The 25,465-nt window shown below is 42.6% G+C and overlaps 1 protein-coding gene and 1 long non-coding RNA gene across 2 annotated transcripts; one reads left to right on the top strand and one right to left on the bottom strand.

The window, feature by feature from the left end:
- Nucleotides 1–968: 968 nt before the first annotated feature.
- Nucleotides 969–10,017, top strand: LOC310676730. The gene is made up of 2 exons (XR_014510704.1): nt 969–5,847; nt 6,040–10,017. It is a non-coding gene; the product is annotated as an uncharacterized lncRNA (long non-coding RNA).
- On the bottom strand, nt 9,048–24,351 carry STYXL2 (serine/threonine/tyrosine interacting like 2). The gene is made up of 6 exons (XM_083438843.1): nt 24,116–24,351; nt 22,263–22,387; nt 18,115–18,209; nt 15,735–15,966; nt 13,556–13,773; nt 9,048–12,771 (listed from the first exon to the last, which is right to left on the bottom strand). Exons 2-6 carry the CDS (start codon nt 22,367–22,369, stop codon nt 9,893–9,895), a joined length of 3,531 nt encoding a protein of 1,176 aa, XP_083294969.1. The 5' UTR covers nt 22,370–22,387; nt 24,116–24,351; the 3' UTR covers nt 9,048–9,892.
- Nucleotides 24,352–25,465: the final 1,114 nt, after the last annotated feature.

Here is a 25,465-nt window from a genome sequence, read left to right on the forward strand (position 1 = left end):
GTGCTGACAAACAGTCTACTGCCGTCACATTTCCCTTCACTGAAGGCTACACTCAAAGCTGGAAGGGAAAGACTTTCTATTAATTTTCTTTTGCCCTCTTACTGATGGCAATTCTCAGTCCACCAGTAGCTGTTGTATTAGCAGCTTCCAGGTTTCAAAATCCACCTCACTACTGGGAATTGAAGAATGACATGAAAAGCCATTCAGTCTGAAGGATGTGTGAAGGTAAGTGGCAGTTTCCTCATTAGATTTTACCACACGTTCCACTAGTGCCTTTTGCACTCCTTCAGGGATAGTAAAAAAAGGTGTAGTAAGAGTATACATGGTGATTGGGGAAAGCAAAAACTGTACCTGCCCAATAGAATACTTAGTTCAGAATCAATAGACTTGCCCCAGAATTGTCATCTGAAATGCCAGCAAACATCTTTTCTATGTCAATATGGGGAAGACTCTCTCTATTTAAAATCGGTATAGCAATTTTCTGGTTTTTTTCTTATGATCCTAGCTGTACACTACCTAATATAGTTATAAATGACAATGTTTGCCTCAGTAGCCTGTCTTTTTAAAAATCCTATCTCAAAGTCCAAATCAAGTCCTCATCAATCACAACAGGGACTAGCTGACAGAGTGCAATCCTATATACTTACCTGGGAGTGAGCTCAGTGGGCCTTGCTTCTGATTAGATATACATATAGCATTGCTCTATCAATCTAATTTAGTGTTCTGTATCCATATACCTGAGTGCTCACTGGAAGGACAGATCATGAAGCTGAGGCTCCAATACTTTGGCCACCTCATGAGAAGAGAAGACTCCCTGGAAAAGACCCTGATGTTGGGAAAGATGGAGGGCACAAGGAGAAGGGGACAACAGAGGACAGGATGGTTGGATAGTGTTCTCGAAGCTACCAGCATGAGTTTGACCAAACTGCGGGAGGCAGTGGAAGACAGGAGGGCCTGGCGTGCTCTGGTCCATGGGGTCACGAAGAGTCGGACACCACTAAACAACTAAACAACAACAATCTATATCATAATACTTACAAAATTCCATTCCAGTAACAGGTAGGTATTTTTTTTTTAAAAAATAATTGTCACAGAACAGAAGAAAAGAAGCAAACCAACTGTCTTCCTCAGCCACCAGGTGCATCTGTTCCAGTTTGGGGCCCAATGATTTGGAGGTGATGTGTGGTTCTTCCTCATTTACTGTTGTGATTCCACAAATATCACACTACCAAAACAACCTCAAACAGAGCAAGGTTCATCTGTTTGACAGTTTGATTCCCCGTGGTGCAAAAACAGGTAATAAAACATATGTAAACAAATGTGATAGGTTTTATGACTAAATGTATGGCTAATTAAAACAGACCGACAAATGTTTATTATTGTTGACAATCAGACTGTGCAACCCGCTCTCTAGCTGTAGCACGTAAGTTAATATTGTCAGAGTTTAAATAATATATTATTGCAGCACATGTTTCTAACACATTACAGCTCATATAACAAGCAGAAGAAACAAATTGGTTCTCCCCAAGATGCATCTACTTGGTGCTACTTTTGTTGTAGTTAGCCTTTCTTGATAGAGAGTGATATAAGTAAAAAAAACTGCTCCTTTTCCCTTATGGGGTACCCAAGAGCCCATTTAGAGTCCTTTGTAGGTTCTCTATCAGTAGGAAAAAATAACAGAGACCAACCAGAGAATATTGAGAAGCAAAGCAGCTAGTAAGCCTGTTGCAACAGGGTGCTTCCCCACACGCAGGAGAGAGGAGGAGGACCCAGTACAAAGGTGTGCCTGCCTTTATATAGACATTTTAAATTGCCCACCCTAGAGTCCAAGACCACCCCCCAGATACATCATACCTACATCACAGAAAAGGTGGTCTACAACAGAAATCTGAGTGCGTTTTTACCCTGTCTGCCAGGTTACCTGTTTATGGTCACTTGACTGGATTACCTGGGGAGTCTGGCCATTTTTTTGTAATGATAATACTTAATTACTGAGCCAGGTCATAGGCTTACTCTATTCACACCTTAAATGTGCTCTTAAGGCAGGATTTGTGAGGACAGAGACAATGGGGAGGTTTCTGCATTTCCTTCAACCTTGCAAAGAAATATTTGAGGTGACTGAAAGAGTCAAAATGGCTTTAGGACTTTTCCCATGGGTTTCAGACATGTGCTTCATATATTTATATATGTGTTTGCTTGGTACATATATGAACATTTATTATATATATATAAGACCTAAACATTCTTATAACAGAGAGCATACCCTCCAACATGTCCCAGAGAAAAACCAGGATGTGCATCTTTTGGGGCCACGCTCCAGCGTGAGTCACGTGACCCGTACAAAAGCACAGTGCCCCAAAACACAGTGTTTTGGAACTGTGATTTTATGTGAGCGCACAGCCCCCCAAAACAGGATGCCCTGGTTAAATCGGGACAGTTGAGAGGTATGAGAAAGAGCTGAAAAGGAGATACCAACTCTTATAAAACAAAATTCCAGTTATGTCTTGCTAGTCTCTAAAGAATCCCATCAGCTTCCTTCTGCTGACTGGATTTATCCATTCTCAGGAGTTCATAATAAAGGCAGTGTAGGATATTAAAGCTGAGAGCAATTATAGAATCATATGGGCAGCAATATGCCAGGTCAGATTTAGCACCTGATATTCTTGGGCAGCTGCCAGGGACCCAGCACCTGCCTCAGCTCCTGCAGCCCCCTTTCCCTTTCCTCTAATGAGCCCCACGGTAGCATGACAGTTTTTGACATTACCCCAGTTTAGTAATAACAAAATAAATAAATGGGAGCTCTAAGATTCACAGAACTGCTGCTGGCTGTGCCACTGCCTAGGAACCTAGCCAGGACTCATGGGAAGTCCCATTGATGTAGGAAGGGGCCTTCTGAAGGCAATATGCTGAGCCCCCTCCACCCCAGAAGTGGAACTGGCCCTGCCTATAGCATTACAATGACAGCTGCTCTAAACAGGTCTCTAAACAACAACACATCACAAACTGAGCTATAAAACAATGACTAAGTTTTAATTTATATATTTTTAACTGTTGCTATATCTGTATTGTCCCCGTTACACCTAATTGCAAATTCAAATGTATCCCTGTCTTGTTTTATGAGTTCCTTGGTATTGATATTGCATGTGGGCTGGAACTGGTCTGTGACCTAAAGAATAAAATTCATTCATTCAAGACAATGCTGGGAGACAGTTACTGGTACAGAATCATTTTGACTGATAAATTTCTCTCTCCTCTTTCAGGATCATAGCATTGTAGAGTTGGAGGGGACCACAAGGGTCATCTAGTCCAACCCCCTGAAATGCAGGAATCCTTTTGCCCAACATGGAACTCAAACGCATGACCTTGAGATTAAGAGTCTCATGTCCTACCAACTGAGCTAGCAGGAAAAGGAGATCACAAATCTTAGAAAACTGAATTCCACTTAGGCCCTTCTGAACTTTGAGGTAGACCTTCTATATCCATCGGCTGACTGGATTAAGAAATCCTCCAAGCATGGGAGTAGCTAGGATTTATTGGGGGGGGGGAAAGAATTTTTATTTATTTACTTAATGGGGGGGGGCAGCTGCCCCCTGCCTCCAAGGGTTATTTATCTTCTTCACTGAATCCCCACCCTTTCTTCCATATATGGTGATTCCATATGACTCTGTGAGATGCCTAGCCACCTAGTGAAGAAATTTTTGGGCTCCAGCTAATTTGCACTTTATTCTGCAAGCTGGGCTTATCCACCAAGGTGGAGAGGGCAGAGTGCACTGCCCTAGCCGCTGCAACACACGTCAGGGCTTGTATCTTCCACAGTGTTGGAGATTTACAGAACTGGCATATAAATGTTTTACAATCAATCTTTCCTTAGACACGCAGAGATGGGATTTCAAATCACATTTGGGAACTCTGGCCAGAAAGGATCATTAGAGGAGAAAAGCCAGCGATTTGGAAATTAACTACAATAGCTATGTCAAAATAGATTTTAGAAATACCCTTATGGTGCATGGAGATATTGCAGTTTAACTAAATCCCTCTGTTTCCCATCAGTCAGTGCGCTGACTGGGAAAGAAGAATGAAATTGACTGCGCAGTATAATGGAACAAGGTATCTGTATCTGATGGCGGTTGCTTGTCTTGCTATAACGTTTCTCACATGCACAAGTGACAGCTGCTTGTCACAGGCTGAGACCCCAAGAATACTGCATCTTTCCTCATCCTCCTGCCACATGGAAATAATGCAGGGCATAGAATTATTATGTAATAATGTATTGGGAGATGTCGTCCACAAGCCAAGGTCTCACCAGCACACAGCTGCACACCGAGCTCAATTCATTGTTTCTACCTACTAATCCCAATTAGGCTACGGAAACTTTTAACAGGCACCCAGAGGCCATTTTAGGATGGATGAGGGCAAACCAACAGAAACTGAAACTTAAGACAAGATTAAAGTACTGTTAGCTGGAAACAGCTGAACTACATAGAGGTTTGCAACATGTATTGGACAGAGCAGCACACCTCCTGAAGGATCAGGTATGCAGCTTGGGGATAATTCTGTTGTCTGTGAAGGTGCAAGTGTCTTCAGGGATAGAGGTATATTAAATAAATAAATAATTTTGATGGTGTCAATGATAATACGCCAGTGTGGGATAAAGTCAAGGTTGAGTCACAGTCTGCGGTTGCAGACAAAGAAGTTCAAGTCCTGGCTCTGACAAACAGAGGGATAAAATCCCTTATATTCTGTAGTCCCATTGAAACCGACAGGGATATGTGTTGTGATCACTGGGTACTATTTAGAAAGCTTTGTGAAATTTAAAAACAAAACAAAAAACCAAGTGGAAAAACTGTTCCACTTCCCAAAGTGTTGGCATGACCCCTTGTCATGCATTTTGACACTGAAATTTTGCCCAAACAAAATTGGTGCTGCATGAAACATTTCTGTGAAGCCCTATTTTTGCTGTTAGCAGCTGCACTAAAAAACCTTGAACTTGGTTACTTTCTGTGGCTAGTGTTATCGGACTCTCTTCAAGCTGTTTCTCAAATGCTTTGAAAATATGTTAAACAGCTGGAGAAAGGCATACAGCGCTGTGAAAACAGGCTGTTTTCTCTGTAATCCTTTGCGGCATTTCTCCACCAAAATCACAATCAAGCCAGTTTAAACTACGGTATATGCTCTGTTTTATAGCATACAATAAATAAATATTAGTTATTTGTTGATCTGATTAATTTGTTGATGTTTTTACATGCTACTTGTTTTCTAAACTGTAATGAAAGGGCATTCCTGCATCATGAGGAATGTTGTTTTAGTGCAGACAAATAGAAACAAAATATTAGCAGGACTACAATTAAAAAGGACAATATATGACAAATACACAGTCAGAATAGCAAAAATGAGTATTTAAGTCAGACTTCAGCAGAAGAAAGAAAAAGCCTTGTACTTACGATTGGTTATTTTACTCCCCTTCTAAGTTTTTCCTCCCCTTCTATTGTTTTTTAAAACACTCAAAGCTGCATTCAAAATTAACAAAAAATGCATCAAATAAAGCAATATTAAAAGGCACATATTAAAACAGCTGACATGAAGAACAGTAGAAAGCTGCAGTTAAAAAGAGTTCAGCAGTCCTAAGGCTGTCTGCTTAGAAGCAAGGCCGAATGTGTTTACGGTGTCTTACTCCCCAGTAAATCTGTAAAGCATCCTAACAGATACTTAACAAGGAGAGAGATGCCTGGCAGATCTCCCTAAGGATAATTTTCCAGTATGTCAGCATCAGTACCTAAAAGACCCTGTCTCATTGCACCTGTTGGATGACACACAAGGGCAGAACAGAGCTTCTGAAGCTGATCTTGAGTGAGGGATGGGGAAACCTGTGACCCTTCAGATGTTATTAGACCCCAACTCCTTACCATTGGCTATGTTGTCTAAGCTAATAGAAGATGGGGTCTAACCTCTGAAGGGCCACAAGTTCCCCATCCCTCACTCAAGATCAACTTCAGAGGCTCTGCTGCCTATTCCACCCTTGCCTGCCTCTTTTGTTTCAAGTGACCGGCATGGGAGCAGATTGTACCTGATGCAACCTCTCCCCCAGGGTCTCATCTGCTTGTTGCGAGAACTAAGGTCTCATCCTGGCAAAAAAGGTGAGGCCTTTTAACCTTCATCTTGGTTTCAAGTGGTTATTGCTTCAAGGGGGAAAAGATCCCCAGTTACTGGATAATGAGGTTTTTATAAGGCAAACAGGAAGCATGGGCTACAATCAGTTAATTCCTTAAAGACCAATCATTGGGCTGATATAATGGTGGTGAAAAATTACTCTTCTTGGATTTGTTCAATGAATGAGTGGCTTTCCCATAAAGTCACTGGAAGACTCTTCAGGCTTGTTGACAGTCTGTTATTTTGATGCAAAAAGACTTGTTTTTGTGGGTAAAAGGTTTTTTTTGCTGCCCAGAACTCTAGCTCCTTTTTTAGGGTGATGCAAAGTAAGTACTGCCCCCTACTGCCCATTCACATAGGTCCTCCAGAGCAGGAAAGTTCCATCCCTACCCCATGTTTTATTTGATTTTTACCAAGGTAAAATGAATTCATTTAAGACTTCACCACCAGCAACTGTGACACTATCAAACCCAGACCTGTGCAATAATATTTGCAGTTATGTAGATTTGGGCATGGTCCCACCTGTCTCTGGTAGGGATGAACAAATCTGTCATTTTCTCATCTCTCTAATCTTATGTTGAGTTTGCCACATCTCTGCACCAGTTTGCAAAAATTTTGTTAAAAAATCTTTATGAAATTTGTCGGCATTTTGGTGTACATTTCTCCCAATAAACACATTTTTGTATGCAATTTTGAAAAATATACACATTTTGCACAGACCTTTCCCCAAAATAATGCATTTTGTATGTTATTTTCACCATTTTATGTACACCTCTCCCTTTTGTGTGCACATTGGTTGGGGCCAATTGGTTGCACTGGAAAGTTTGGAGAGTTGCCGATTCCAAAGGATCAATTCATGTATTGTTTTGGAAACTGTGAATTAGGTAAGTTTAAAATGCAAGCCCCGCTCCCTAATACCTGGCCTTGGTCCTGCAAAGATTTATCCCTGGGATGACCCAGGCAAGAAGGGAGCTTATCAGAGCCAATATCCAATTAAGGACAGGAATAAATGTCATCTCTTGATTACACCTTTTAGTTGGTTGTCCCAGAGTTCGTTAACCTTCATTTTGTGCCTCTGGCATGCTAAAGAAGATATAGCAATTTCAACTTTCTATATTAGAGGGGAGGAAGCCTTTCATATATGGCACTCTCCACCCACCCCTCCGTAAAAGCTTTCTGAGAATGTGCAAACGAAGCCATTTTCCTTATCCAGCGCTGATCCTCCTTCACACTTGCAGAAGCAACAGAGAGAAAAAGAAGAGCTATGGCAAAGCCTGGTCAAGATGATGCAAGGAACAAAGCCCAGAAGAGAGCTTTCAGTTGCAGCTAGTTGAACAGAAGAAGAATTCTTCAAAGAATTGAACTCTCTCTACCATTCTCGCAGGAAGCAGTCTCATGGGAGGAAGAGAAAACAGCTTTCATTTTAACGAGTCATGGTATTTATGGCCCTTTCATGAGTTTTGTTTGAAAATATGAAAGTAGATGGACTTAAACCTTGTTTCTAAAGAGAGCAGAGGGAGGTGAGAGCACGCGAAAAAGGCAGATGCGGCTGAATCAACTTTGCCCATTTAAAAAGAATCAAACACCCTTTTGTCTAAAAACAAGCCTCTTATTTTAAAAATGATGGACAGTCATAATTACCTGAAACCAACTCAAAACACTGGTTAGATAGAAATAGGTGGTGGAAAGGAGTGCCATTTTTATCTGGGGAAAGCAAAGGCGTTTTGGACTTGGGATTTCAGGTCTAGTCTACACATGCAGTAGAATCCTGAGGTAACAGAATCCTGAGGTAATTTTGGATGGCACCAGGCCTGATGCCAAAAGCTGGTGCCCTAGCACTGTGGCAGGGATTCCTCCTGGGCTGGCCCAGCCTGCCTGATTGACAAACCAGCACTTCCCATTTCCCATGATGTCCCAGAACAATGCTATGTGAGGGGCATAGTGGAGAATGTTAAATAGAGGCCCACAGTCACCTGCTGTGGCCAGGTAAGCCGGCAGTCAGGGGCCTGGGGAGGCCACGTTGCCAAAAGCCCCATCAAATCTGAATCTGCCCTGGACTACCCTACGTTAGGTTGCTGATGGGGTATGCTATTCTTTAAAAATTGCTTTCCCATGTACTAAGCTTCCTGCAAATACCGCCCCATAGCACATCAGTTTTCTGATTGCAGTGCATTGTTAATATAGAGGAGCTTTCAAAAATATTTTTCTCTTCCCCTCCCAACATTTGAAATGATGCAGTCAATTCTATCACCTCAGGCCTCTGCCATTTTATTACTTTATTACCAGCTCATTCTTATGGATGTAGAGAAGAAGCTGAAGATGGTGTCAGGTCTGGCTGCTCCTGATTTATGCAGGGTAGGGGGAAGGTCTGAGGAGCAAGATGAAGTAGAAGGACATTCTGGACAAAGAATAGGCTGGGTGGGGTGAATTTATGGCAAGGAGAAGGGCGACCAAGATGACCAAGCATCTGGAAACCAAGCTTTATGAGGAATGGTTGAGGGAGTTGGGTATGTTTAGCCAGGAAAAGAGGAGACTGAGAGGATATGGTAGCCATCGTCAAATATCTCAAGGCCTGTCACATGGAAGACGGAGCAAGCTTTTTTTCTTCTGATACAGAAGGTGGGGCCCAAACCAATGGCTTCAAGTTACAAGAGAGGAGATTCTGACTAAACATCAGGAGAAACCTTCTGACAGTAAAAGCTGTTTGACAGTGGAATGGTCTCCTTCCTGAGGTTGTGGACTCTCCTTCCTTGGAGGTTTTTAAACAGAGGTTGAATGACCAACTGTCGTGGACGCTTTAGCTGAGATTCCTGCATTGCAGGGGGTTGGACTACATGACCCTTGGGGTCCCTTTCAACACTACAATTCTATGATTCCATGATCCATGGCAAACAAACAGATGTGACTCTCTTCCCTTTAATGTGCACACACCAATATATATCCTGGATTTACATTTAAAAGGGATAATCACCACTGTAGCATATGTTTTCTAAGGCTGGGCCTGATGTTTTGTTCTACAGGTAATTTGTTCTATCTAGTGTAGTCTCCTTTATAGCAAACAAAATTAAAACCTTTAAACAAGATCTCCCCATGTGACCAATGATTGATATTTTGCTCAGTTACAAGTTGTCATGGGAACAAACATTACATTTATTCTCTCAGTAGTTTCCCTTCTATTGATACACACAAGAGAAAGAAAAGGCTCTGTGGTTTGGGATTTAGAAGGAAAGGAATAATATAAGTTCAATTGTACTATCCACAAGGGAACAGGGCATATATGCTGTAAGAGCAGCTACGTTTTCAAACTAGTGGCAAAGGCTGCTGATTTTGTTCCAATTCTAATCATGATGAAGTGGAAAGAAAAAAAACAAAACCCAGAGTGACTCTTCAATGATTGCAGTAAACAGAATCAAATGAATATCTGAAGCAAATTAGCTGAGCCTCTGTTGTTTCTTTTGATTATTATTGTTAATTATGTTTACTGTTTTGTTGAAGAAATTGTCTCAGAAACAACTTGATGCATTTCTGCACACCAATAATTGACTATGGACACAATCCCTTTTTCTTGGGAAGAGCCGCTGTCATTAGTATCTTCATCTCAGGTTGAGAATTGAAGATAAGAGAATACCTGTAGGATTAATGCAGTGCTCTGTTCTGGGAAGGGTGATAGGAAATGCAATGGAGGTTGATGAAACTGAGGGGCATTTTAGTCTTGGTTTCTCGTAGGGACTGTGGAAGTTTTCTTTCAAATGGGAGGGGGAGACATGGAGCTGGCATGACTTTGTTCTCTATCACTCCGCTCCTCTCTTCTTCGGCGGAGCTTCGCCGTAGTTTCTTCTTGCCGATTCCTCCAGGCAGCAATTATGGCATCATCATCCATTTCTTCCTCCTCCTCCTTGCGCATGCTTTGCCTGTGTCTGAATAACTGCCTTGATGCATAACACTCTTTTCTTTCTTCTACCTTTTCTTCTTTCTCTGCATTATCCTCAGACTTTGAAAAGCTCTGGGTGAACTTTCTCTTGGCTCCAAACTCAGACGTGTCTGAACTTGACTCCTCTTCGCGCTCTTCCAAGCGATGTGACCTGATCCGATTCCTGGTGGGTGGTTCAGGCGATTCTGAGCTGCAGGATGGTTCTGGTGTCCTCCTGAAAAAACATGGCTCTGGACTTTCTTCTCTGGAACTTGTCTCACTGAATTTGGACCGTGTAAATGTGCGAGCTGCCTTATCTTCTTGTGCAGAGGCAGAGGAAAATCGTGAGGAGGTTCTCTGCAAGTCATCTTTGCACTGAAAGGTTGAAGAGCGATCAATTTCTTCTCTTTGAGATCTGGAAAAATTATAGCTTGAAGCCTCAGTGTCCACCTCTCTGAATGATGATCTCCTGTATTTTTCTCCACTAGCATCAGAGAAGTCCTGGTATGAGGACTTTTCTTCTGTTTTCAAGCCACTGAGCCACTTACTTACATTCTTTTCTACCTCCGACCTTATAGCACCTGCTCTGGCAAACTGGCCTGAGAAAGAAGATGCTGTGTCACTCCTGTCGTTGTGAGCTTCTAAAGGGTACCTAAGGCCACCAATTACATTTTCTGCATAATTTTCTGCCTTCTCATCCTCATCCTCTTCCTTGATCTTCTTCTTCTTAAATAAAGTGCTACGTTTATTGTCACTGATAACCTTCTCGGTCTGGTAATCTGACATTTTCTCTCTCATCTCTGTTTGCATCTCCCTTTCCTTTCTGTTAAGTTTCTTCAAGTCAACCTCATCGGCAAAGAGGCTGTAAAGAGGCTTGCTTGTTTGTGTCACTTTCCTGCTTGAGCTGGATCCTCCTGTCCTTCCACTCATTGAGGTGTTACAAGACAGCATGGACTGAGTGTCAGCATATTGGTTGCCCTGCTGGTGAAATAGTGAACTAGGTAGTGATAAGCCACTTTGTGCACCAAGCAGAGATGCCTTGTCATCATCAACTGATTTAACACTTGAAGCTAATACCGATGATGGGCGGGACAACATTAGGATCTCATTTTGTTTCTGAGCAATAGTTTCACTAACAACATTGGCAATCCAATTCTGAATACTGGCTATAGATATAGTGTCTTCTGGGCCAACAGGAAGGTTGGGAATACCTGTAGCTACTGAATGGTTTGACATTGCCCCACTACTGCCTCTAGCCTGAGAGACAGATGAGCGATTGGTCTGCATGCTCAATACTGAGGCAGAATCCTGTGCACCATTTATGGAAGCTGTTGATGGCAAAAAGGCCGACAAAGGGATGCTTCCACTCATTGTACTCTCTGCCTCCCAGCTGCAGAGAGACTGACTTTCTTCCAGAACTTTCTTTGAGTGTTCAAGTAACTCCATTCGCCTCTGCTTTCTTCTGGAAGAAGCAGAATCTTCACCTTTAGCAAGCTCCACAATATCATCCTTATTCTCATTGCCTACCTTCTTCTGATGTTTAGCCTTCCAGGCTTGGTAAGCTGTCAGGTTGATATCTGACAAGTTCTTCTCCTCTTCCATAGCCTCTTTATTTTGTTGGCTGCCATCTTCATCCTTTGATTTCTCAGAGGCCTCTGAGTCTCTTTTGTGAAATCCAAACTGAATTCTCTTGATTTTCCACCTTTCTAAGGCAGTAAGCTTGTCTTTGTTTTTTTGACAGAAATTATAAAATGAGCTAGTATCAGATAATATACTTTCCTCATCCATATCCCTCCCATTTCTTCCATTGTCAGGCCTTGGATTCTCACGACCACATTTAGTTTTGGAATGATATTTTCGAGAAGCTTCCTTCTCTATCTCCATCATCCTCTCATTCCACATATCCCAGCTGCTTTCTGTAGACATGGAATCTGTACGCCCTCTCCTCATTCTGTTAATGCCACTTGCTTCTAGCTGTTGTTTCAAGATTCTGATCTCTTGGCTACTCACACTTTCTGTTTCACTTACATCATTTTCAGAGCATGGCCTTTCTCCCATTCTAGAACCTCCATCCTCCTCCTTGGGAAACAAGTAGCTTTCCATTTGGTACTTTTCATTTTTGGACTGCCACTCTTGGATCATCTGACTCATATCCGCCTCAGATTCCTCCTGTACCTGAAACGTAAGGTCTGAGGGTTTGCTTTCTCCATCCTTGTTTGAAAGTTCCTTTGCAGGCAAGCCTTGCTTCTTCCTCCATTCTTCATAGAGTTGTTCCTCTTCTTCTTCACTGATAAGAGTAGGCTGCTTGGAAACCAAGCTCGATTTTCCCATAGAGGAGGTACTCATTACACTTCCCAGGAGGCTTGTTGTGTCTTCTTCTTCCACCATGATAGAGTGGACTTTGGCTCCCATGATACTCCCAGAATCTTCTCTCCCAGACATCAAGGAAGAGCTTCCAGCTCTGACAACAGAACTCTGGCTACTGGTTGTGTCATCATCAGAATCCTCTTCACCTTCCTCTTCTCGTTCCTCCAATAGCTTTTCATTGAGCTCCCGAAGCTGTTTCAGGAAGCCATCATTGGGATATATGGCGCGCTTCTTGCGTATAGTCATCAAGGCTTCTAAGATTGTCATATGATGAAAGATCATCAGATAAGCAGCTACCAGCACTGCTGAGCGGCTGATTCCCATTTCACTGCTGACCAAGACTTTTCCTAGAAGTAAAATTATATAGGTGGTTAACTACTGCCAGAGGAATACTGGGAACTGTCGTTCAACAGCATTTGGAGGACACTGGATTTGGGAAGTATGCAATAGTCTATTTCTGAAACAGTTTCTGGATCAAATAAATAATTGGTGGGGGTGGGTGGGTTGTGTCATCATTAGTCTTGATTTAATTTATCATTAATACCTAAACTGGGAACATGGTACTGTAAATTAAGTTAAATAAATAATTTATATATTTCATCACAGAAATCTCAAAACATTTTAAGCATAGCAGCAAACATATGCTGTAATCCATTCTAATCCAAAGCAATTCTTATTGAGCTCAGCCTGGCTTACTCTCAGTTAAGTGACACCAGTGAAACTTGGTGTGAAGCTTGGTGCAAATCCATAGAAGAACAACGATGCTCCAAAACCTGGGAAGAATTTGCCCCTCACCATATTAAACATGTTTTCCATTATTATATGTATATAAATTATAAAGGTGGTACCCATACTCAGAGGAGAAACTTTAAAATGGACTTAAGTTAGTCATGTCTGTTGCTTTCAACAAGCCCACTCTGAGATGACATAGTTGGCTTCAACCCAATGTGCATATTTATTTTCATTTTCCTAAATGGTTAACACTGCCATGGTAGAAACACTAAAAACACAGTCTGAAGAGCAGAAGGAACTTCATTAGTGTGTATGAGGGGCCCTAATATCTACTTCTCAAATGATAATATGAACCAACAGAAGCTGAAAATGAGAAGTTGTGCAGTTTGCCCTACATACCTCTGTAGGTTAGTAGTGCTTCATCAAGGAACTCTGCAGCCTCACGGAAATGTTTAGAGATGTCCATATCTGGGAAATCATCCACCTCAATGCCTAAATACTGGATGTTCATGCCATTGTAGAAGTCTGGTCCTGTATACACACCAGTGCCATGAGCAGCATTAAGCACATGAGTAATTCCTAGTCTCTTTAGGCGACTTTTATTCACTGCAACACTCCTTTAAGACAAAGGAAGAGAGGTTAGATTCTGTCTACTTTCTTGAGTATTTGAAAACTAGCCTAAGGCCAGCAATAGAAAAATGGCTTGAGTTGATGAGGAACTCTGCAAGATTGTGCAGACTGGCAATATGAATGATCTACCCCACAGGTGATTAAAATAGTATTGTAAGTGCCGAGCATGTTCACAATGTGTGTTAACTATCTGGTCGAACACAAAAGGTTACAATGGCCACATTTGCATGCAATGCTAAGACAAACCATTGCTCAGTGCAAACACCTTACCCATAGGTGCTAATGTCACAACCAGGCAATGGATAGTCAAGAGAAAGGGAAATAAACAGACCTCTTGAGGAAGGAAGTTACATAATTTAGGTGGGAACACTATAGCAGCCATCGCCAATGTTTCACCAAGCCACGCCCCCACCATTGATTGGTCATACAGGAGAGCCTCCCTTGCTGACTGTAATGAGTGGCCATGCTCATTTGGAATGAGATTGCCTTCTGGGTAGCTGAGCCACCAACCAGTTAGGGTATTTAGAAAGTTGCTGTACTTCATCACTGTGATCATAAATGCGCCACTGCTAAAATGTTTACTATTGTTGCCCTGGGCACTGTGGCAAATTCAGGGAGCAAATCATCTGCAAGGCACATAAATAATTCTCCCAGTGCAACACCATCAAGATATCTCATAAGGCCTTCGTTCCAATATGTACTAGGATTTTGAAATAACTGGGTTAAGGAAATATGATGGCTGCAAATGTTAAAAGACTCATATACCAAATTGTGTCATAATCACTGTGATTTGACATTTGGAAACTGTGACAAGCAACCATTGGGGGAAAAGCTTTTTTCATGAACAAAAATGGCTCAGAAATTAGAAGACCTTATTTATAATTCATGCTCTTTTGTTTAAAACAGCGTTGACAGCAGCTGCTATTTGTACATTGGCTGGTCTTCTTCTTAAAGCAGGCTTTATTCATACTATGAATCAGAGAGAATCAGGGCATGGCAAGTGGAGGCTGGAACTACATAATATGGTCAGCACCTTTCGACCTCTGAAAGTAATGGCTGTGCATTTTCCTCTGGCATCGTTTAATAATGCAAAATGCGTGGTGTGATGCCATCATGTTATATTTTTTCCCACCCCCGCAAATGGCAGCCAATTAGGTGGAAAAAGGAAGTGAAAAGTCATAATGCCATGTTACAAGTTCTGCATAACTAAATGTTATGAAGGTGATAGAAGGAAGAGACATCAGATAGCCTGTTTCAGTGGCAGCTGCACCTTGGCTGCAAAGTACAATTCTGGCCTGATGGAGGGAAAGGAATCTTCACTTGTCCAATTTAAACTTTCAGATTCCAGCAATTATGTGAGATGCCAATTCCCCAATGCAATAGAAACAGCATCAACTAGTTGACTAAGAAACTGACTTCCCTCATTAATTTGGTTTAGGGGTTTTTGATCTCCCACCACTGGTGTATGTACAATCTCCTTGACTGCATTCAAATCAAGAATGCGTTGTGTCATTCGCAGGAATGCAGGAAGGAGATCAGGATATAATATTCACCCTATACAGTGGAACCTTGCATTACGGATGGGATCCATTCTGGAGGCCCATTCATAACACGGAACTGACGTAAGCTGAAGCGCTGCGTCGGCACACACGCACGACGCTATTTAGCGCTTCTGCGCATGCGGCAAAACCCAGAAGTAACCCATTCTGGTACTTCCGGGGTTGCCACGGGACACAAGACGAAAACATGCAACCTGAAGCAGACACAACATGAGGTATGTCTATAACAGTTTCTGCCTTTATAGTGGTATTCTTTACATAAGTTTATCTTGGGATGGGACATTTGAAAGATTTTAATTTTTCACCTAGGATTATTGATCTTCTCCAATAAAGTGTGAGAAGTCCAACTCTAGGAATGATAATCAAAGTTAAACAGTCTTCCTACTCACTTTTCTGCTATGAAGACATTTGGCCAGACTTCATCAACGGCATCCTTTGGAGACTCAAGACGGTCTTTCACAAGTGCCCTCTGCAAATCCATGACACATGGTGTGTTGAACAAGCTGGTATCATCTATCTTTTCCTTAACCCGATTGTACAAGTCTTCCACCAGTAGCTGCTCTGCAGATTCGAGCATCCCTGGACACCCAGAATCTGCTTTCACCTCCTTTGTCTTCAACTCTGGAATGAAACAACACTTACATTTTCAAAATTGCACCTGTTTACCTTTGACAATAGTAAGGCAGCTTAGTCATGCTGGCCACATGATCCAGAAGCTGTACACCGGCTCCCTCGGCCAGTAAAGCGAGATGAGTGCTGCAACCCCAGAGTCCTCTGCAACTGGACCTAACAGTCAGGGGTCCCCTTTACCTTTGACATGCTTCGCAATGAGTGTTCAACGAAGGGCAGATTCACACCACTCATTTAAAGCACATTCAGTGCACATTTAAAGCATGTGGCTCCTCCCAAAGAATCCTGGAAACTGTCATTGTGCAGGGAATTGTGCTGGGAATTGTAGCTCTGTGAGGGTGAAACTACAGTTCTTAGGATTCTCTGGTGGAAAGCCATGTGCTTTAAATGTGCATTGAATGTGCATGGTATGGATCTTCTCAAAGTGCCTGGGCCCTTGATCTGAGCTATGTGCACATCAATGCTCAAGCTATAATCTTGATGGACTATTGAATATTGAAATCATATTGATGGGATCTTGGTAAGCCTAAGCCTTGTGATCTTCATTTGAGACCTTTCTCCAGATTTCCCCACCTAATGAAGTGAGACAAGGAAAGGGATTTTCAGTGACTTTGCCTCCTGTATGGAATGCCTTTCCACAAGAGGCTCACCTGATGCCATGCTATGGTGTTTTAGGTACCAGCTGGACATATATTTTGTTCTCCCGGACCTTTTAATTATAATGGAGACACCTGTTTTGTGCTTTTAGAACTTTTCGCCAAGTTATTCCCTTTGCTGGTTTCCCATTGTTTTAGCTGCCACATTGGTGTTTATTTATACATTCATCACTGGTTTTAGTGCCGTGCAAATGTTGAACTTTAGTTTGTATTTTTAATAGTCCATAAACTGCCCAGAGAACTCAGTCACATGGGTATACAAATGTTATAGAATGAATAAAATACTGTATCATAGCATTCTACTGTATTAGTATTTCAATATAGAGTTAAGTAGAATCTCATTCCAATAATGAATGGAAGGCAGAAAGCAGCCTGGCTAGCTTTTAGGGCAAACACTTCATCTACAGTTGCAGAGTGCACTGTGATGCACCACTACTGAATTCAAAAGGAAAAACCCCTAGAGTCTTGTTTAGCAAAATGTAAAAGAGAGACATATCAAGAGGGGTTGCGTGGCACTAGGGTAGCTTTCATACAAGGCCATTTAGCCTTCTTAAGGCACTTGATTATAACAATGAGTAGAATTCACCAAATAGAATTTAAATGGTAAATCCATGTGCTACTTAGTATAGCATTAAATATACAACAATACCCAACCCCATGGCCAGGGTTCTTCTACAATATTTAACTTAGAAGTAAGGGCTGTTCAGCAAAGGTCCTCAGCAACTGTACTAGGAAGGTTTATCCTTGCGTCTTTTGCCTCCGATTGCTTCTTGTTCATTTTGGCAGTAGCATTACTAATGCATTGCCTCTTCACTAGCTGGCTCCTATACCTTATGGTAGGAAGGTTTAATTATTGATCTTTATTCATTATTCTTTTTGTATTAGAGGGAACCAGTAATTAAAGTCCTCTCTCCCCAGCTGAATGGGAGATGACTAATTAAGGGGCAATCGTCCTGCTAAATAGGAAGCATTTAGAGGCAAAGGTGAAGAAACCTTCTAATTCAAGGTACAGTAGCCCAGCGAAGCTTCAGTGACACTTTGCCAGTTCACACACTAGATAGGCTGGAATGGCAAATGTTTTAAATTAAACAACGCTACCCAAAACATATTAATAAAGATATGAGAACAATACAGGAAAACACAGAAATGGAATAGTGATCAGTATTGATATCTGTGATTGAGTCCCTGTCAGGGAAGAAGGCGTGGTAATGATGATGATGATAAAGATGATGTCATATGGAATCTCTGTAAAAAGTGAGTGCACAAGGACAGCAGTTAAAAAATACACTGTGATCATGGAAGTAACCTTAATCAGCAGAGGTTCTATAAATGGTCTCCAGATATTATAAGATAATTGAGTTGAGAGGGAGGGACCAGAAATCATCTAGTCTATTCCTCTATTCAAAAGTGAGGGCACCTACTCACCAGCCTCCCCTTACTCATAAACCCACTGTCTTCATTGCCTTTTCTTTCTGCCTCCTACCTTCGTTGATGATCTGTTTAGCAGCCACAGCAGATGACAGATGGATGGGCTCCATGAAGATGCTCTCAGTGTCTGTATCCGATAACAACGAATATCTGTTAATAAATGACAATGATGTGAGGCAAGCTTCTACAAGTTATTTGACTCACCTTTGACAGCCTCCACAACTATTTCAAAACAGAGCAGCCTGAGGGTGAGGGGAGACTGTACAGAACAGGAAGGGGGTGACGCTGGGAGATGGCCCATGTTTGCATACACACAAGCAATTGAAAAAATGTCAAAACAAGTTTAAATTTCCCCATAATGCTTCTTTTATTATTCATTCTCATCAATGTGTTCCTCTTCCCAAAAGTGCTGCATTAAGATACTATAACATAAAATTCATCTACAGAAAACTAGCGCTACATTTCCCTTTGTTGTATGTTGATTTTACCATATGGAGGCACATTTGTAAACTGGAGTAATCGGTGGGGGAAAAGCATTTCCCAGCAAAAACAAAAAATGTTTGTATAAACTAATCTACTGTCTCCCATTCCCTATTCCAAAATGAAGAGCAAGAATGCTCTCATAGTAGATACTGTAGTGATACCCAGATTTTGTAATATAATGCTTGTAACATTCTTTGATGTCCAGTAATGCAGGTGGGGATGAGGAACTTGTTGAACCCGGTATCAGCTCAAAGGCAGCTCAGAGGCAAATAAATGATGCACTGCTGTCTCCCTTTGACTCTGGGGTTTATCAGCCCACATCTCTCCCCTGGAGATAAAGGGGAGCACAGAGCAAGGAGCAATGACCAAGCATTAGGCCACGAATCCCCCTGCCCTCTAGTGACACTCTAGTTACCACTGTGGTAAAGTTACGGAGTCCTGTGTCTCTTTTTACAGAAGAGGAAGATGTTTCCTTTTCCTCCACTAGAGGGTGGATGATAGTCCAGATGTCTCCGACTGTTGTAAACAGAGGGTTGCCTGACAGCTGCATTAATCAAAATTGGTCTCCATAGCAACCGACCATGAAACGTTATATGGGCAGCCAGCTTCCCAAGGCAGTGGCAGTGGAGAAGGCCAGGAGAAGCCTGTGATGTCTAGGGGTCAAGTGTACAAAGCACTAGAGAGCTGGGGCTTTAGCTAATGCATATTAAGCTGGAGGGACTGGCTGGGGAAAGAGCAGGAATGGAGCTCTGGTGTTTATGTAGCAAGTGTGAGCATTGCCCTTTCATTGCCTCTGTCAAAGGTAAACAAAGTCCCCCCCCCCCCACTTCAGCCCTTTTAACGTTAAGGCTGCCATTTTGCCTAGAAATCGATTACTTTGGGCAGAATTCAACTCATGCATCCCAGCAGCAGAAGCCAGTGTTAGGACTTCAGTTTGTACAACAGGGTTCCCCTCTCTCCTTCTTCTGTGTCCCCCAAAATTGGCTATGAATGGTCAAGAGAACCCCCAGAACAGCACTTGATTGTTCCATCAGGATAGCTTGCCCTGGCAGAACAATCAACATAGTGCAATTTTGAATTTCACCCTTAAAATCTAGACACACCATCCTCTACAATACACCCTGCAGCACAAAGATGCTTTTTTCTTTATAGCACCAGAGAATGTCAGTTTGAGTTACGCCTCCTCAACTTAAACGAAGATCTGTAATTAAGGGACTGCAAAGTGTTGTGCTGCCAGAATTACAAGCAAACATACAAGTAGCACTCATACTTATAAGAGATCCCTTGCCTTCTTGAGTATGCTGAAACTGAAGCAGAGACAATGTTTTGCTCCACTGATAGTGCTACTTTCAAAGCCACCTGTTTGAGGTGTTGATGCAGAGAATCCAATTAGCTTTCTGCTCATGGATGTGTGAAGGAAGCCACCAAGCTGTCGTTCTGCAATGATCAAGCCGGTCGGCACTGATGGGAGTTGTAGACCAAAACATCTGATGGGCACCAGGTTGGAAAAGGTTGTTCTACAACCGAAGGATATGAAAACTATCTCTGGCAAATTCCTAATTGACATGCCATTTGTAGAAAGCATGAAACCTTTAATGGCTGTGTATCTTTAAAGCACATCAAAGCACATTCTGGGCACTGTAGTCTACCCCTCACAGAGTAACAATTCCCAGAAACCCTTAACAAACTAGTGCCCAGAATTTTTGGAAGGAAAGAATGTGGCTCAAATGAGCTTTAAAGGTATGGTGTACACAGCCAGTGGCAGGGGAAAAGCGGCAACACTAAGAACAGGAGTTTTGGGTTTGGAAGCTCTGTTGTATTGGAGCAAGTGAAGAAACAAACAGAGAGCCCTTCCATCTCTATTGAGGACTGCTGGATCCATAGTGAAGAGCAACAGGCTGGTATAAAAAGCCTCTCTGTGCTGACAACAACAAAAATGTTAGTTAAAAGCATTTTGAGTTGCTTAAACCATGAATTCCTCCAATATTTTACAGGAGGAAAAATAAAACACCTGTTGAAAACCAGGCACAATAATTTAGGGAATATATAGCCCTTCAGATGTTATGGGACTCTCCTCCCATCAGCGTCAGTCATCATAATCAATGGTCAGGAATGATGGAAGTTGTAATCCAGCAACAGTTGGAAGACCAAACTTTCCCCATCCCTGATTTAGGCATATTGAACTGGCTGAGAGTAAATTCCATTGAACACAACAATCTGAGTAGATATGAATAGAATTTAACTGTTAAGTTGTTTAATCACAAAATAGATTTGTGTGTCTCTAAGAGAGTGGGTGGTCTTTCCCCCTTTTGCTCCTCCCCAAAGAATAATCTAGCAGCATGGTAAAGAGAAAGCACAGATCACCCCAATAACATCTAGCGTCAAAGTGACTGCCCTCACGTACATATTCAAACCACTATGGAACTTTTTTAAAAAAGCAATTGCAAGTAAGTTTAGGGCATACTAACACTGTACATGCAAATGAGCCATATGCAAAGAAAAAACAGAACTTGGCCAAGTGTATCTAAGCTACAGGAAAGACAGATGGTTTGGCTAGCAGCACTCAGTCTCATCATCAGCCATGGGAACAGAAACAGATAAAAGAAAAAATGAATCAGCCTACAGAGCCTGATTTATCCTTTAATATCCCTAAGGAATGGAACTAAGAACACGCCAGAAAACAGGAGCCCCTTTTACATGTTCAGTGAATGCATAGGGTGAGGGTTACTTGCGACTACGTCTTTAAGTGTACAAATGTTCATTAATAGGCTCTACTGAGACGCTCATATAGACTGGACCATGCTTTTGCTCATGGCCTCCTTGCTTCCTTTCTCAGAGATTAAAAAATTCCAAATGCTGCAACCTTTCCACCTAGAGGACTCGCTCAAATTCCCTCGACCACTTCGGTTGCTCTTTTCTGAACCTTTGATGGCTCTACAATATCCTTTTTGAGGTGAGGCGACCAGAACGGCACACAGTATTTCAAGTGCAGACATGCCGTAGCTTTGCAAAACAGCATTATGGTATCAACAGCTGTATTTTTAATTCCTTTCTTAATGAATGATCCCTAGTAAGGAATTCACTCTCCCCCCCCCCCGCACCAACAGTTGCCACACACTGGGTCGAGATCTACTGAGCGATGCCTTTGAATGAGAAAAAGGCAAGATCACACAGGTTTGGGGCATTGAAAAAGGCTCTCTCTTGCAGACTAAAACATGCTTGATAAAGAAAACCTCAAAAATAGATAGGGGCTGACTATTGCTTTCTAACTGGGAATACTGGGCATGCCTCTATGCAAGACCCAGAAATCCTGCTTCACATAAGATTCCAAATTTGTACAATCAATTGAATCAAACACTTGAATCCAAACAAATCAAAGAACTGTGAAAAGACTGATGCAAATGATGGCAGCTTGGGTGGGCTCTGTTTCCTCTGTGCTGCCTCACTTAACTTTGATAATGCTTTCCCCCAATAACACTTGAATTTGTGGAAAACCTCAGTTGACCCAATTAGATTAGCTAAATAATGCATGAGCTCTCCACCCTGGCTTCTAAAAGAAATAAGAAAGAACTCTTTAAATTCTGCCTTGCTCGGGGTTTGGATAATGCACAGGGTTAGCGTAAGGTAATTTTTAAAAAGGAAGGGGGAAGGCTAGAAAATGTCTGGCATTTGTTCCGTGTGATCAGAGGGATATAGAGGCCTACTTGGCAAAAGACTCACCGGCTGGGAGAGGGACTGCGAAGATAGTGGGCCTGCACGGCTTTCACATCAGGGCCTTCTCCATCGGGCACCACCTGCTCACCATCTGAATCCATACCACTTGCCATAGTTGCTGTGGGAACACGCTGGAATTGGGGAGGGTGGGATTAGGAGGTTCAGAACGTACTAAAAGGCAGAGGCACATCGAGCAAACCCATCTGCCAAGCTACAAAAAGCAGATCAGTGTGGTTCAGAAAGGGGGTTTGTGTGTTACTGAGAATGTGAAGTATGAGAGGTTTCCTTTCCACGACGAACCACCCCAAGCAATTGAGATCAAACATTTGATTCCACACGACTTTAAACCCTAGGCCTCTCTTCCAAAGAGATGTTTGCCATAAAGCAATACCACCCACTGGAAAGGAGGCAAGAAGCTTTGGAAGCACTATATTAATGGAAGTTAGAGAAACTGTTAACATACCCTCCAACATTTCTCTGATGAAAATGGGGATGTCCCAATCCAGAATGATAATTTTTCTATATATACCCCACACATCTTACGGGGTTGCCCCACCCACTCTGGGCAGCTTCCAACATATATAAAAACATAACGAAACAGCAAACATTAAAGAAAACTTCCCTATACAGTCATACTTCGGGTTGAAGTTGCTTCAGGTTGCTTCGCTCTGCGGCGACCCGGAAGTAACAGAACGCGTTACTTCCGGGTTTTGCCACTCATGCATGTGCAGACGCTCAAAATGATGTCACGCACATGCATGGAAGCAGCGAATCGCGACCCGTGCAAGCGCAGACGCGAGTTGCATTCACTTCAGGATGTGAATGGGGCTCCGGAACGGATCCTGTTCACATCCAGAGGTACCACTGTACAGGATTGCCTTCGGACAGCTCAGGGGTCGGATAACTCCATACCCTCCAACATTTCTCCAATGAAAATAGAGACATCTTAAGGAAATGTGAGACATTCCAGGACCAAATCAGAATCTGGGATGGCTTCTCTAAACCAGGTACGTCCCTGGAAAATAGGGACATTTGGAAGGTCTGTGTTAATATCCCTGGGTTCACAGTCCCCAGCAGTCTGCCTGCCTCCACCCCACTTGGCGAAACTGAGCTGGCTGCCTCTCGGGGGAGAGCAATCCAGGGCCATGTAGGCCCAAAGATATACACAGGTCCAATACACACACAGAGGGGTAAGTGAGGGCCATCACATCCAGCCCTAAACCAATGGTCCCTGATTAGTGGAATAGGCATATGCATTAAAAGTGCCTTCTAAAAGCAAAATCCTTTTGCTTTTTTTTAAAGTGTGAATGTTCACATAGGTAATAGCTATTATGAAGTATAAAAATAAATAACAATAAATGCTCTTAACAGTGCAGCCCTATGTCTACTCAGAAGTAACTCCAGTTGTGTTTAGTGGGACTCTCCCCCAACTAAGATTGCAGCTCAGAATAAAGTAGGGCTAGAGGTTTTTTATTATTATTTTGCAATTCAATTTTCTGAGTGGACCTATAAGCCTTACCACCGCACTTTGTCCCCCACCCCACAGCACCCCTGGGATCCTGCTCTTGGGTTGTTAGGACGGAGTCTAGAGAGGCAGCACTTGTTTCCTGAGGCTTCTCCATACAGGGGAGATGTGTGATCCATGTGCAACAAAAATACCTGCTCCATTTCAGGCCGCGAGGGAAGATGCCTCTTCCCTTACACAGTCCCCTTTCTCGCCCCCCTTGCAGCTTGTCTCAGATGTCAGGAATGCAGCTAGGCCTCCGCAGGCAGGGTGGCGGTGGCAGTTGTTGACACCACACAATGACCCAGCAAGACCAAACGAAGCAAGAAGCTATGAAAGCCCCACAGCAACTTACCGGTTCTGCTGGGAGGGTACGTCTCCTGACAGTTTAATGTTCCTTGTTAGCAGTAAAGTGAAGCACCCAGTCAAAAAAAGAGCAGGGAATTAGGCCGCCGGGATCACAGTCAGGACAAGGGCCGCTGCCCTCCTTCCCTCGCTGTGATTTCTTCCCAAAGGGGCAGGACAACTGTCAGCCTCAAATTTTATCAGCCTTCTAATAATAGCACTTCCAGGCACTGGCTGTCAGGTTGGCGAGAGAGAAGTGCAGGGCTTTTTAACTCTATCCCCACCCATCGAGGGACCTCACTTGGCTGGGGAATAGGCCAAATATATGAAGGGCAATCATGCTATTTGTTTTTATTGGGCGCCTAAGCCGTGTCTGTTCAGAGGTCAGAAAGGAAGCTTCCTCCTTGCCTCAGAATTTTAGTTAGTCCTTGTCATCCCGTTTCCCCATCCCTTTCTCCCTTTTGGACAAATTTGCCCCAGGGATCTTCCCCAGAGGAAATCAATTGCTGCATGGTAAGAAGGAGTCTGACACCGAGATCAGGCAAAACCAAATGTTTATCATCAAAACAGCGCTGCATGTGCAACTCCCCAGCTTGTCCTGTAAAGAGGGAGGCTCCCATAAAGTACATTAAAGGTACTTTATACCCTATAGTCAGTCCGAATTTCCCTCCTACATTCTCCTGTTGGTTAGGAGACTGCAGTTTACAGACTTCCCGGGCCGCCTATTTCTTATTTCCCCCTTGATACGTACCCCCTCCATTACATACATCCCATGATCATGCTGATTAGCTGTAGCTCCACCAGGGGTGGTTTGACCAAAATTCATAGCCCTTTTCAGCATGCTCAATAGTTTTCTAACTGTTCTCCATTTTTCCTCGTGATTCCAAGTCACCCAGAAACCTTCCTAGTACCTTATAAGGCATTATCTTTCGGCTACTCTCAGTGATTTCTTAACCTGACTTATTACCACGAGTTTCCTCTTTCTTTGCAATGCAGTCAGTTACAACAGCAAGGCATAGTCATTTCTGCTAAGCTTTTCCTACCAATTCCTACCCATTTCCTACCCATTCCTACCCACACCCCTTGCCCTAGGTGCCACATTAGTAGGTGGGGGCAACAGAGAGAGACAGAAATAGGATGGGAACACCAGATTTACTAGGCTACCCTACTGGGTTGGTACTGGAACATGTCACTTTCCTTATCCCAAAAGTACAGTCTTAGACGAATGAGATAACCAACTAAGACTAAAGGACTATGACACATTAAAACATATTGGTGTAAGTTGGCTGCAATATCATCAACTCAATGGAATTTTTAAACAAGATAAAATGGAAAATGGGTTTGACAAGATAATTTTTGA

Source organism: Podarcis tiliguerta (genome assembly GCF_965153285.1).
Source record: "Podarcis tiliguerta genome assembly, chromosome: 4".
Classification (NCBI taxonomy): domain Eukaryota; kingdom Metazoa; phylum Chordata; class Lepidosauria; order Squamata; family Lacertidae; genus Podarcis; species Podarcis tiliguerta.